At 35.4% G+C, this 15,263-nt stretch overlaps 1 protein-coding gene and 1 pseudogene across 1 annotated transcript; both read right to left on the minus strand.

Moving 5' to 3' along the window:
• Nucleotides 1-1,664: 1,664 nt before the first annotated feature.
• On the minus strand, nucleotides 1,665-2,603 carry LOC106835402 (olfactory receptor-like protein OLF2). The gene has a single exon (XM_014847750.3). It carries the CDS (start codon nucleotides 2,601-2,603, stop codon nucleotides 1,665-1,667), a length of 939 nt encoding a protein of 312 aa, XP_014703236.3.
• A 10,399-nt stretch (nucleotides 2,604-13,002) lies between these two features.
• On the minus strand, nucleotides 13,003-13,943 carry LOC106835400 (olfactory receptor 10AG1-like; annotated as a pseudogene).
• Between the last annotated feature and the right edge of the window lie 1,320 nt (nucleotides 13,944-15,263).

A 15,263-nucleotide genomic window follows, 5' to 3' on the forward strand; every position in this document is an offset into this window, starting at 1 on the left:
TTTGTATGTCTTTAACTTTCCAATACCTTTAGCATACACAATCACTTTATGTTCTTACTTATAATATACAAAAATGAATTCAAGGCACATACTAGACCCTCAGTGATTGTTTTGCACTTATATGTAATAAACATTCAATACAAATTAACTTTTTTTAGTGTCTTTCTTTCAGATGCTGTGCTGTTGCTTGGGCAAATAAATGAATTGCATATTCCTAAATCTCAGTATTCAAAACTCCACAATGAAGTTAATAATTTAGGAAATAGAGACATATAGTCAAGGCACAGGGTGGTGTGTTTGGCAGACTGGAATTGGCCACCCCAAGATATGTCTCTTTAGCATGAGGATTGTTTGGGGCTGGTTACTTTTAAAAAACTTCGGACAGGAAAGAAACTCTGAAAAGTACAATTTACTTACCCTTTGTTAAGAGACATTTACATTTGTAAAGGAAATCTCCATCTGTAAAGGCATCTCCCTCTCTGTGCCTGGAAGAAGGGAGGATGACCTTATCTTTATAAACTCTTAATCAATGCAGAAGGCAAGGACTTAAATGTGCATGACAATCTTACTCTTGTTTATAGTACTTGTCTGGTACCCTCCCATAACTGATTTCCTCTACCTCCAACATCCTTCTTTGTCTTTAGCTGAAGATGATATTTAAGGAGGCTCAGGTTGCCTGAGCCTCTCCCATGTATACAAGTTATAAAGCTTTGTTTAATTTTCTCCTGTTATTCTGTCTCATGTGAATTTAATTCATTTTCTAGCCAGAAGGACCCAGAGCAGGTAGAGGAAATGTCTTCCTCCTCTACGTGTGTGAACCAAACTGAGAGCACTGGAAGAAAGGAAAGGATTCTGGAGGAAGTGACTGAGTTGTAGTTTGCAACACATGGGTTGAGTCATCAGGCCAGTCCCCTTCACTCTCTATAGCCTAGCCACACTCATCTCCTTTGAATTCCACAGAAATGGCACATTTCTGCCCACATCAAGCCCTCTCTAACTGTTGATTCGTCTACCTAGACTTCTTTCTCTATCAGCTCTCAGTTAATTCCTACCTATCTTGTAGATCCCAGATTGACTCCATTTCCAAGAAGCACTTTTTAACTTTGTTCACTGTACTTGAACAATTACTTTTGGGTTCAGAGTGACTAGTCTTTCTACATTATGGCATAATTATAGTTTATTATAAATAATTTAAATGATTATTTAATTAATATTTGTCACTTCAATTAGGTAAGATTCATTAGTATAAAAACTGTTGGAATCACCATGAAACACAAAGAACATAGAAGTGCAACAGACACTTAGGAAACTCTCAATAACTTTTAGACAATTAAGTTAATGCAAAAATATAAGTTTGAGAAAACAAAAATTTGGGAAAATAGGAGTTCAGAATTTTCTGCAAATAGGGATTACCAAATAATCAAGACATAAAATGAAGCATGGTGTATTTAGGGAATGCCACATATTAGTATGGCTGGAACCTTGTATAAATACTTATTGGATTGCCCCATAGTAATCAAAACAATTTTGATTTTCATGTATTATACTGTAAGATTGAGAGAAAATATATACATATATTTACCTTTTCAGTGGAACTACTTTTTATTTTTAAACATTTTTATGTATTATAGTGTAAGATTGAGAGAAAAGCATATACATATAACTTATAAATGGGACCACTTTTTATTTTTAAGTTTTTTCAGAGCGTCCTTCACATCTTTGTTCCATAGGCTATAAATCAGAGGATTTAACATGGGACACACAAGGGAGTAAAACAATGAGGTCATTTTGTCCTGATCTAGGGAGTAAGAAGAACTGGGCCTGAAATACGTGAATAGTAGAGCTCCCTGGAAAATTGCAACAACAGATATGTGAGAGGTGCAGGTGGAGAAAGTTTTGAACCTCCCCTCAGCAGATTGGATCTTTATCACCGCTAGGATGATATAACAATAAGACACAAAAAGACCTGAAAGAGTAACCAGTTCAATCAAGCCAAAAATGGTAAATATCACTAACTCATTGATCTGTGTATCTGAACAAGATAGCAAAAGAAGAGGAGGGATATCACAGAAAAAATGGTTAATCTCATTTGACCCACAGAAACATAAGCGGAACGTTAATATTGTGTTTATCAAAGCACCCATAATTCCTGTCATGTAAACCACAACCATGAGCAGGGAGCAAACTCTGCTGGACATGTTGACTGTATAGAGCAAGGGGTTGCTAATGGCCTTGTACCAATCAAAGGCCATCACCACCAGCAGTAGACACTCAGAATCTACAAAAGTACAAAAGATCAACCACTGCAGAGCACAGCCATAGAAGGAAATTGACTTGTTCTTGGCAATGAAGCCTACTAGCATCCTGGGTCCAATTGCCGTGGAATAGCAGAGGTCACTGAAGGAGAGATGGCTAAGGAAGAAATACACTGGTGTGTGCAGCTGGGAATCTATTCTAATTAAAATGATCATCCCAAGATTTGCAACAAGAATAGTGAGATAAACAATCAGAAATGTGGTAAATAGGGTCACTTTCATTCCTGGGTTATCGCTAATTCCCAGGAGAAGGAATTCATTCAAGGAAGAGCAATTTTCGCCATCCATTCTTCTTTATTCTTCTAAAATGCTACAGAAATGAACAAAAAAGGTAGACGAAAGTTTTAACTCTTCTTGACACAAATATAAAAATATAATCTATAAGTCAGAAAGAATTTATTTCAGTACATTATATTCTTTATTATCAAAAAAGATAGCCCAAATAAGTTTTATTGTTATGGTGTTGACAAAAGTAAAAGTGGGATTTTGAGAAAGTCTGATTCACAGTTTGGATGTCATCCACGAGGTAGGTGGCTTGCGTGAAACTTCACTGCTCTATCTCAGCAGTCAGTCATGAACAGAGAGCTCATTACAGGTCAAATATAATATGAAAGCAACACCTAAATTAAAGACAAAGCTGGAATACACAGCCTTATATTTTAAAAATAAATATCCAATTGAGTGTCAAAATGATTGCACTGAGTTCTTCAAGAATCATGATTTGACTGTATTAAATTCAGTAATGAAGAATATTATGCTACTCTTCTTATTCTATGTTGTTTTACTATTTATTGAGACTTTAGATATGCTTTAATAAACTTGTCTCTAGAAATATATTACTGTTTTGATACGTCATTGTTACTTACATGCAGGAGTGTTTGGATGTCTCTTGACGAGTGTAGGGGAGGAAGACATTTCCTCTTCCCAAATGGGGGTTTGTCTGGCTGGAGAATGAATTAAATTCACATGAGACAGAATAGCAAGAGAAAAATTAAACAAAGCTTTATGAGGAACCATGGCCAGGGGCCTTTCTTCCCGAAGGAAGAAAGTGCACCGAAGAGGTGGGGTACACAGAGTGGTTATATACCCCCAAAAAGGATGTTTCACATATGATTGAAATGTCCCTTTTACAATAGTCACAAGGCTGCTTTGTCAGCACAGCTCTTGATGGAAATGGCAGATAGGTCTGCTGTCTCAGTGAATGCCTCAGGGTGGCAGATGTGTTACCTCGGGCTGGGTGATCACAGATGAGGGCTGCAATCAGTTCCCATCCTAAAGAAAGATGCTTAATCTTTAAGGAGATGTCAACGTTGGGAGGGGGAGGGAAGTCAGTTACAGGAGGTTACCAGTGAAGCACAATAAAATGCAGATTTAAGTCCTTGCATTTGGTATTGATTAAGAGTTTCTAGAGAGAAGGTCATCTCCTTTCTTCTTGGTACAGAGAGGGAGTCACCTTTACAGATAGAGATTTACCTTACAAATGTAAATGTGTCCTAACAAAGGGCAAGTACCATTCCTCAGAGCCTCCTTCCCTGTCCCAGTTTATCAAAAGCAATCAGCCTCAAATAATCCTGATGCCAAAGAGACATATCTTGGGGTGGCCAATTTCAGGTCCCTACACTAGCAAAAAGAAATGCTAGAAACAAGTGGAAACAACAGAATTTAACACATTTGTGTCCATTTCTTAAATTTTAAACCTGCTTTTTCATTAACAACAGAGAAGGAAACAGAAATGATAAATATATATTAGCTATATAATCTTCTGTGTGTGTGTGTGTGTGTGTGTGTGTGTGCATGTACCCATGTCGCTCTCTCTGTATATATGAGAATTGGAAAGTAAGTGATGATCTGATTTTATTTTAGACTTCAGTAAATATGGTATGAGGTCATATGAGGTTGAATTTACACAAATTAGTATTTGTATTGTGATATCTCAATTATTACTAATAAAAATAGAAAAAACTCAAATTTGCATATGTTCTCTCACAGTGATTAAAAAACTCAGTTTTTTTTAAATTTTAATTGAGATAGAAGTAAGCAAAACTGTTCATTTACTAAATAAAATAAATCTGATTCAGCCTGCTTTAATAAGAAATATCACGTTTTGTAATTAGATTGTTGACTATTAACCAAAGGAAATAATTTAAAACTAATTCATTTACGTTTTTCTAAATATTTGACTTCTCATTTTTCAAAATGTAAGGTTTTTTTTTCATTCTTTAAATTTGGTGACCCAGAAGCCTACCTGTGATGAGCAGGTCTCTCTGTGCTTGCCTCTGATTCCTGAACAATATGGACACATCACATTTTATTTTTACTTAGTGACATTTGGGACTTAAATCTCTAAAGCCTCTTCCATTACATGTCTGTGTTATGCAAACAAGTGATTAATTAAATTTCTAGTTCTGTATTTTCCCCTGTGAATGTTCCAATATTTTCAGCACAACCTAACTGATGAGTGATGCGGGGTCGGTGAGCCGAGGAGTCAAAAGAAAGATTTCTTAGACTCTCAAGATCTGGCAGTAGTGCTCTTTAATTTAGAGAATAGTGTGGAATAGCATGGGGACAGGACCCATGGGCAGTCAGAGCTTCTGCTGCCGCCGCTTCTGCTGCCCCCGCTGGCATGGGGACAGGACCCATGGGCAGGCAGAGCTGGTGTGTGGGGACAAGACCCACGGGCAGTCAGAGCTCCTGCTGCTGCCCTGAGTTGAGGGTTAGGGCTAATTTTATGAGGCATGGGTACGTGACTTATTTTTACTGGAAAAAAAGAAAAGATGATGTAAAAAGTCATTAAATGATTTCAGTGCAGATGGGGTCTGGTTATTGTGCAGTCATATAACTTTAGATACGAATCTGGCCATATAGATAGGCATGCAGGTGAGGATACCCCGGGCTTCTCTCCCTGGGGCAGTCCTAATTCATACCATAAAAAAAGCCCACTGGGTCATATAGTTTGGCATGTAGGCCACGTCACCCTGGGATTCTCTGGCTGGGGCAGCCTTAATCCACATCAATGAGGATTTTAGGCTGGTTACTTTTAAAACTGCAGATGAGAAGCAAGCTCAGAGGACTGGAATTTGCTTGCTCTTTGAGAGATATTTGCATTTGTGAAGGAAGGGGGGATGACCTTGTAGGGCCCTGAAATTGGCCACCCCAGGATATGTGTCTTTGGCATCTGGATTGTTTGGGGCTGATTGCTTTTGATAAACTGGGACAGGGAGGGAGGCTCTGGGGAATGGAACTTGCCCTTGTTGGAACACATTTACATTTGTAAGGTAAATCTCTATCTGTAAAAGGTGCCTCCCTCTCTGTACCAGGAAGAAGAAGAGAGACGACCTTGTCCCTAGAAACTCTTAATGGGGAAGGCAAGAACTTAAGTTGGTTGCTGTCTGGCAATCTCATGTAACTGATTTAGGGTGGTGGCTTCTGACCCTTACTTAATCCGATTTGATTCTTGTCTAAAAGTCATGGGATCACCCAATGACCAGACCCCACCTGCAGTGATACCATTTTAACTTTTTTTTTTGCATGTTCTTTCCTTTGTCTTGTAAAGAGATAACTCACATACCCATGCCTTATAAAATTAGCCCTAACCCTCAACTCAGGGCAGCAGCAGCGGCTCTGCCTGCCCATGGGCCCTGTCCCCACGCAGCAGCCTGACTGCCCATGGGTCCTGTCCCCATGCTATTCCACACTATTCTCTAAACAAAAGAGCACTACTGCCAGATCTTGAGAGTCCAAGAAATCTTTCTTTCGACTCCTCGGCTCACCGACCCCACATCACTAACTTTTAATTCTTCACACTTGCACCTAATTGATCAATGTCAGGAAGGTAAAATGATTTTCACACGTGATTCATTGTTACCTTGAGTCCACGACCATCTCCCTCCAGTCAAATCACACATCTATTGAAACTCAAGGAGACCCTCTACTTAGTTATTTTAACTAATTATTATTTATCCTGTTAAATTAATTAAGTTAATAATTGTATTATATAGCATGATTAATTTATGCCTTTATTATTTCTCTTTAATTACTTTTATCTTATATCTTTTATTTCAAAAACAATCCCCTCCACGTTTCCAGTTAGAAATATAATAACTCTTCAAAGTTTCTATTAAATACTTTTTATTTTCATTAAAAATCTGTGATCCTATTCCTCCAGTCATGTCATCCAACACGATTTCAAATATTTTATGACTGTATAACATCTACCATACATAGTACACTTTTTCTTGAATTATATTTTTTCATTCATATATGTCTTTTACTACATTGTGAGCCCCATAAAAATAATAGCAGCTTTTGACTAATTTCTATGTATACTGCAACCTTAGCACCAAGACTTGCAAAATAATGGCTAATATAATATTTGTTCCTAAATATTTTAAGTGGATAGACTGGTGGAAGCTAGACAAATAGCAGAAATACAGAGGGCTTTGGGGACTACTTCAACTGACATACAGCACACATGCACGTGTGCATGGACGAGTCTTTAATAAAAACTAGGATTCTATTTGTTTCTAAAATAATTTAGTTTGCTTGTATTTGGTGCAATTTTTAAAAGTTGAAAAGTATTGGAGTATAATTTTACCTCCTTTCCAAATCCTTCCCAACAGCTATTATGTAATACTCTATGATCCCTGAACCTTTGTCTGCCTTTCTGGTCCCTGGCTTCACTGAACTCCATCAGCAGGAACCAGAGCTAATCAACAATTCGCACAGACCTGACTAGTAACAACTTTCACCTGCTCTCCTTTTTGCCATTGAATTTTACCTTCTCTATCATTGTTTTTTGCTCTCTGGATGTACGCAAAGAATAAGAAAAATTCACAGGCAAACATTTATATATTTAATTTGTATACAGACAGTTCCCGACTTATGATGTTTCAACTTAAAACAATTTGTTGATTTTAGAATGGTGTGAAAGCTATATGCATTCAGTAGAAATGATACTTTGAATTTTGATCTCTTTCCAGGCTAGCAATATGTGATACCATGCTCTCTCATGATGCTGGGCAGCGACAGGGAGCAACAGCTCCCAGTCCTACACATGATCATAGAGTAATCAACCCATGCTCTACAGTGTTCAAGTGTGTTCAAGGTGTACAACGTAATGATTTAATATATGTATATTGCAAAACTTATTACCACAATAAATTTAGTTAACATCCATCCTCAAACGCAGTTACAAATATTTGTGCATATGATGAAACTTTTAAGATCTGTCTCAGTAGCTTTCAAATATAATACAGTATTGTTAACTATAGTTACCATGTGGAACATTACATCATGAGAACTTATTTATCTTATAACTGGAAGTTTGTATGTTTTGACCAGATTCACACATTTCCCCAACTCCTCACTCCCATCTCTGACAACCCCAATCTGTTCTGTTTCTATGAATTTAAGTTTTTTTAGATTCAACATATAAGAGAGATCATGCAGTATTTGTTTATTTGTCTTTCTCTGTCTAATTTATTTCACTTAGCATAAGGCAGTCAAGATCTACCCATGTTGTTGCAAATAGCGGAATTTCCTTATTTTTTATAGCAAAGTAATATTGCATTTTGCATGTGTGTTATATACATATAAACACTTTCTTTATTCATTCACCTGTTGATGGAGACTTAGGTTGTTTCCATATCTTGGCTATTGTAAATCATGCTGCAATGAACACACGAGTGGAGGTATCTTTGATTTCCTGTTCCCATTTCCTTTGTATATAGACTGAAAAGTGGGATTGTTGGATCATATGATAGTTCTATTTTTAATTTTTTGAGGAACCTCCGTACTGTTTTCCATACTGTCTTTACCCATTTACATTCCCACCAACAGTGCGCCAAGATTCTCTTTTCTCTACAACCTTGCCAACACTTGTTATCGCTTGTCTTTTTAAGGATAGTCATTCTAACAGGTGTGAGGTGATATCTCGTTGTGCTTTGGATTTGCATTTCCCTGATGATTAGTGATGTTTAGCACTTTTCCATGTGTTTTTTGGCCATTTTAATATCTTTCTGGAAAAATGTCTATTCAGTTACTTGGTCCATTTTTTAAGAGGGTTTTTTTTTTTTTTTTGCTATTGAGTTGTGAGTTCTTTATATATCTTAGATATTAACATTTTATCTTATATTGCAAATATTTTATCCTATTCCATGTGTTGCCTTTTCATTTCATTAATAGTTTCCTTTGCTGTGCAGAAGATTTTTAGTTTGGTGTAGTTCAATTTGTTTATTTCTGCTTTTGTTGTCAACTTCCAAAAATACTTGCCAAGCCCAATGTCAAGAAACTTACCATCTAAGGTTAGGAGTTTTATGGTTTCAGGTTTTACATTCAAGTCTTTAATTCATTTTGAGTTGATTTTTGTGTATAGTGTAAGATAGGAATAAAGTTTCATTCTTTGGCATGTGGCTGTCTAGATTTCCCAGCACCATTTATTTGAGATTGTATTTCCTTATTGTATATTCCAGGGTCTACCGTCATAAATTCATTGAGTGGATATATATGAGTGGATTTATTTCTGGGTTATCTATTATGTTCTATTGATCTGTGCGTCTGTTTTTATGCCAATATCATACTCTTTTGCTTACTATTGCTATGTAATATAGTTTGAAATAGGGAAGTGGGATACCTTCAGTTTTGTTCTGCTTTTTCAAGATTGTTTGACTATTAGGAGTCATTTTTAGTTACAGACAAATTTTAGGATTGTTTTTCCTATTTCTGTAAAAAAAGCCACTGGAACAATGATAGGGATTGTGCTGAATATGTAGATTGCTTTGGGTAGTACAGACATTGTAACAATATTAATTCTTCCAATGCATGAGTATGAAATATCTTTCCATTTATTTGCATCTTCTTCAATTTCTTTCATCAATATTTTATAGATTTCACTGTATACATTTCTCACTGCCTTGGATAAATTTATCCCTAAGTAAATGGTAAATGGAAATTTTTCTTAATTTTTCATCCCAATAAATCATTATTAGTGTATAGAAATGCAAATAATTTTTGTACTTTGATTTTGTATCCAGAACTTTATTGAAATTTTTTTATTAGTTCTAATTTCTTTTAGTGGAGTCTTTAGGGTTTTCTATCTATAATATCATGTCATCTGCATATAGGGACTGTTTCGCTTCTTTCTTCCCCATTTGGATGCCTTTTAAGTATTTTCTTGCCTAATTGTTCTGGCTAGAACTTTCAGTATAATATTGAATAAAAGTAGAAAGTGTAGGCATCCCTCACTTATTCCTCATCTTGGAGGAAAAGATTTCACCTTTTCACTGTTGAATATGATGTTGGCTGTGGGCTTGTCATATATGACTTTTACTGATATTGAGGTAAGTTCCCTGTATACCTAGTTTGCTTAAAGTTTTATCATGAAAGCATGTTGAATTTTGTGACTTGTTTTTTCTGTGATGATCACATGATTTTTTCTTTCATTTTTTTCATGTGGTGAATACACTAATTGATTTGTGGATGTTGAACTATCCCTGCATCCTTGGAATAAATCACACAATCATGGTGTACTATCCATTTAATGCATCGCTGAATTTGGTTTACAAACATTTTGTTGAAAATTTTTGCATCTATGGTCATGAAGAATATTGACCTTTCATTTTCTTTCCTTGTAGTGTCTTTCCCTGGTTTTAGTCTCAAGATTATGATGGACTCATAAAATGAGCTAGGAAATATTGTCTCCTCTTCTATATTTTGGAAGAGTTTGAGAAGGATTGATGTTAATTCTCTAAATGTTTGATAGAATTAATCAATGAAGTCATCAGGGCCAGGACTTTTCTGGAAGTTTTGATTTCTGATTCAATCTCCTTACTACTAATTGGTTTATTCAATTTTTCTATTTTTTTCATAATTCACTCTTGGTAGGTTGTATATTATAGGAATTTATCAATTTCTTCTAAGTTACACAATTTTCAACGTGTAATTGTTCATAGGAGTCTCTTATGATCCTTCATATTTGTATTCGTGATGTCCCTTCTTTCATTTATAATATTATTCATTTGAGATCCTTCTCTTTTTTTCTTGGTAGCTCTAGTTAAAGATTTTTCTATTTTATTTATCTTTTCAAAGAATAAGCTCTTAATTTATCTTTTCCATTGTTGTTTTAGTCTCTATTTCATTTATTTCAGCTCTGATCTTTGTTATTTCCTCCCTTCTACTAAATTTTGGCTTACTTTGTTCCTCTTTTTCTATTTCCTTGTGGTACAAAGTTGTCTCTTTTTTTTTTTTCTTAATGTACACACTTTTCATTATAAGCTTCCCTCTTAGAACTGCTTTTCCTGCATCCCCTAAATTTGGTATGTCATGTTTCTATTTTTATTTATCTCGAGGTATTTTTTGAATTCTCTCTTAATTTCTTCTGCTACCATTGGTTGTTTAGGAGCATGTTGTTTAATCTCCACATATTTGTGAATTTTTCAGTTTTCTCCTTCTAATTTATTTCTAGCTTCATATCATTGTGATGGTTGACATGATTACAATCTTCTGTGTCATTCCTGAATGTAAATCCTGTTGGCTATCAGAGTCAGGTGATTTGGCGATATTTTCCTCAGGTGGTAGCCACAAAAACTGGAGTGCAAACATGTTTACAACCTCCTTCCAAGGAGATATTGGTGACTTGGGGTGGGCAGGAGTGAGAGAGTGGGTGAGACATCTGCAGACTTTCCTCGTCTCCAGGTACCATCCCAGTCTGCCCCTAGATGAGTGCTAAATTTGAAGCCTCACTTTCAGGCAGCAGCTTTTAAACTATGCAAATAGAAAGCTTACAGAAAAAGACAAAGAGATGGGCTTGTCTGCCCTCTATCTCTGCTGTAAGCCCTAGCGTATTAACTACAGCTAGTGTTGGCTTTCCTTAATAACTAATTTTTTGCTTGCTACACTCTCGTGGTTCTCATGGGTGCAATATCCATTGGCTTTCAGAGTTAGTGAATTTGGAGGCCTGTCACTCTGGTGGGAATCTTAAAAGATAGGGCACTAGATGTGGGGTTAAAACCCTCCACTCCTGAGGGAGAAGCTGGGAGCTAAGTGTTCTTTCCCAATTGTATGTCACTGTGCTGTGGGGTGGGAGTTATGGCAAAAGTATGTCTGAGGCTTCCTTATAGCTGTTCATTTGATATGTTCATGGGAGAAGAAGCATTCAGGAGTCTCCTATGTCACCATATTTAAAGACTGTCCCTTGACTCTGAAAATATTGTATTTGAAAAATAATGTTTGGCATCAGTCATTGGGGATATAAGAGAAGATGTGATGTAGAGTGACTAAAAATGGAAGGGAATGAGGAGAATTTAAGTAGACACACTGGAATACACGAAGACTTTTGATATGTTGTTTCCTATATATGTAGAACATCAATAAAGTCATTCTAGGCTATCTGCCCAAGCTTCTACTTGAGTTTTGATTCCCTAAAAATTATTCCCCATCATCTATTATTCAACCTCACAACTTTAAGGAGCAAAGGCCCAATATTAATTTAATCAGTTAATTCTATTTTGAGAATTTCATTTATAGGGCTTAAAATTTCCTTCTCTTTAGTTCACCCTCACTAGATCTGATAAAACAGCCAATGCGTAGATCAAATCAAACATTTTTGCATCCTCTAAATTAGCAGCCAAACCTGACACCCCATTTTTCTTGGAAAACATATTTCAAACAACGTTTTCTGCCATACTGGTCCTTGTAACATTTCCAAAAGAGTATTTGTTAATTGTGAAAATATGGCACAGGTGGAAACGTTTGAAGCCTTTTATTTAAAAAAATTCTCCAAAGTAGTTTTTAGCTTGATACTGTGAGAAAGGTCACAGAGTCCCACAAATGTCCCTTTGAAAACCAAAGAATCGTCTTGGGCTTTACTTCCATTCTGAAATGTTTTCACACAAAGGCATTTTACAATGGTAGCTGGAAAATCTTTTAACTTCTGCAATTGTAATGCATACTGAAGAGGGTCCTTTAGTCTTACACAGTCCCATAAATATCCACGTTGTTTCAACAGCCTGATTCAGTGCTTTAATCATCAAAAATTAGAGCAGACACAAATGAAAGAGACAAATATCAAGAATGTAGAAGCAAAGGGTAAAAGATTCTTTACCATACCACCATTTCTAAGTATCATTATGTGGAGTTTCTATTTTTAATCTTTCCTTAGTGGTCTCTAAATCATAAAGAGGCAAACTCAGTTTGCTGAATGGTAAAATTTCTAAAATTATAATCACATATAAGTTTAACAAATATTCTCCAAATGCTTACCATATATGATACATACCTGTTAGTATCTAATAACTTTATGAACATAAAAAGCAATAAATAAAAGTTACACAAAGGGAAAAGTATCAAAAATATTTACTGTGGGTTTTAGGGGGAAAAAAGCATATGATGCCAATTATTAGATAATAAATACTAAATTTTTCCATAAAAAGTCCCAAATCACTAGTAAACTTCTGGGAGAAATAGACTGATACACTGAATATGATATTGCCTGGATATTTAGTTTCTTATCTGCAAGACAGCCCTATGGATATAATTCTGATACCAGAAATGTCCAGCATAAAACAACAAGCTCAGGGATGAGTAAAGGTAATCAATCTGTAATAAGGTAGCAACGCAAGCTAAATATTAATTTTCAATTATGCAATGATAGGATTAAATAGGAAAACAGAAAATGAATTCAAATTAGCAGCTAATACATTAAACATGAAGGCAGTAATTTTCTCAAGATCATCCTGACTTCCTTATTTCTCAGAGTTTATATCATGGGATTAAACATTAAGATGACAGTGGTATAGAAAAAATCATCTGTTTTGGAAGACCGTTTGGATTTGGGTCATAAATATGTAATGATTCCAGATCCAAAGGATAAAGCCACAACTATGATCTGAAAAGAGCAGGTGGAGAAGGCTTTGTCTCGTCCTGTTGCAGATGGCAAATTCAGGATGGCAGAAATGATTTTACTTTAGGAGTCATGTATCAATAAAAAAGGGATCATAGGAAACAGCATAGCAGTGGTAAAGACCAATATCTCATTCAGAAAAGTTTCCCCGCAGGCCAGCTTGAGTATTGGTGACATGTCACAGAAGTGATTAATTTGGTTGGATCTACAAAAGGACAGAGAGAAAATCTGGCATCTCTGCCCTATTTCAACTGGAACTCCAGTGATCCAGGAGGCAGCCACCAGCTGGACACAGATCTTGTGGTTCATGACTAAAGGATAGTGCAGACGGTTGCAAATGGCCATGTAATGGATATAGGCCATCATTGTAAGAAGGAGGCACTCCATATTTCCAGACATAAGGACAAAACTCATTTGTGTTGCACAGGCACACAAAGAAATGTTTATTTCTTAGTCCAAATGTTTATGAACATTTTAGGAAGAGTGACATATATATAAGAGATTTCCAAGAAGGAAAAGTTACAGAGGAAAAAATACATAGGAGTCCAGAGAGCCTGGTCAACCCTGATTATGACAATAATGATGCCATTTCCCAGCACAAAGATTACATAAACAAAGAAAAATACCACAAAAAGAACCATTTGGAGATTGGGAATGTAAGAAAATCCCAAAAAAACAAGTCTCATCATTGAAGTGAGATTTACGCATGCTGGGTTTTTCAGGTGTTCCATCTGTGAAAATAGCGTAGTTCACCATTTATATTTTTTGACCTGTTTTCCAATGCATAGACTAAAAAGATTTAAGGGAATTAGCACATAAGTTTTCTGTTCTCCATTAATTTCTAGCATTTTATATCCTGAGCTCAAAGAACATAACTGAAGTCTAATGGAGAATGTATCCTAAATTCTAAATTATTAACATATTTAATATCTAATACTAGGTTTGATTTTGAATTTAAGTGGTGTATTTGAGAATTATTCATTTTTATTTTTTGTCTGTGTGCCGAGCAAAGTTAGTCCATTTTACTCCTCATACTAACAAACAAAATCCTGAGGCAGAAACATTTATATCACATTTTCTCAGTGGTTGGTCACCACCAAATTTTGACCTGTATTTTTACCTAATTTCTCAACTCTTCCATGAAGCATTTCACAAGTAGAAAGTATGTATGGCCCCCCTTTCATATGGCACAGCTATAGCTCTTACTATTTGTGCATGTGCTTTTTCAAATCCATTCTAGTTGTAATTATCTATCAAAATGAAATAAACATCATTGTTATCAGGCATTATAATGCAACATCTTTTATTTATCTTATACAAACATGTAGCAGATGTTTGTTATATGTTTTCTGACATATTGGTTATTTAATTAGTAATGAAAAAGTTGTAGGAATTACATTGATGATATGATTTCTGAAACTCTGCCTAGTAAGTCTCTCCTCAAGTTTCTTGCTACCTGCCATTGGTGGTTTTCTTTAAAAACAATATTATTTAATAAATCTGAGATTAAACACGTGATAATAAATATTGAAAACTATGAATTATTATTAAATATGCTTATCAGGCAGTTGTCAAAAATACCAAAAGCAGAGAATATATATTTTAGCTAGAGAGTATGTCAGCAAGTATAGTTTGGTTGTGATAATTAATGAGATCTACAGAGAATCATAATTTTCTCATGTATTGAGATATAGTTGGAATATATTGGAATTTAAACAAGAAAGGCAATTAATATATTATAACATTAAATACTTCTGGGAAAACAGAAGATAAAAATGATTTTAACTGAGCTGCCATTGTATTAGTCAGTAACAATTTCTCATCTACACTGAAATAATCTTCTTGAACTATGTTAATGCCCTCATATTATATTATGAAAGAAAAAACAGAGACTCACATATTTGCATGACAAAACTAAAAAAACATGTTCTAATTGTGTTCCAAGATTTATCAACATTCTATGTAGGTTTACTGATACATAACAGGTTTCCGAGAAGGAAAAATTGCCAGGTAAAAAATACGTGGGGATCTGGAGAGTAGAGTCCAGTTTT

This window comes from Equus asinus, chromosome 17 (genome assembly GCF_041296235.1).
Source record: "Equus asinus isolate D_3611 breed Donkey chromosome 17, EquAss-T2T_v2, whole genome shotgun sequence".
NCBI lineage: Eukaryota > Metazoa > Chordata > Mammalia > Perissodactyla > Equidae > Equus > Equus asinus.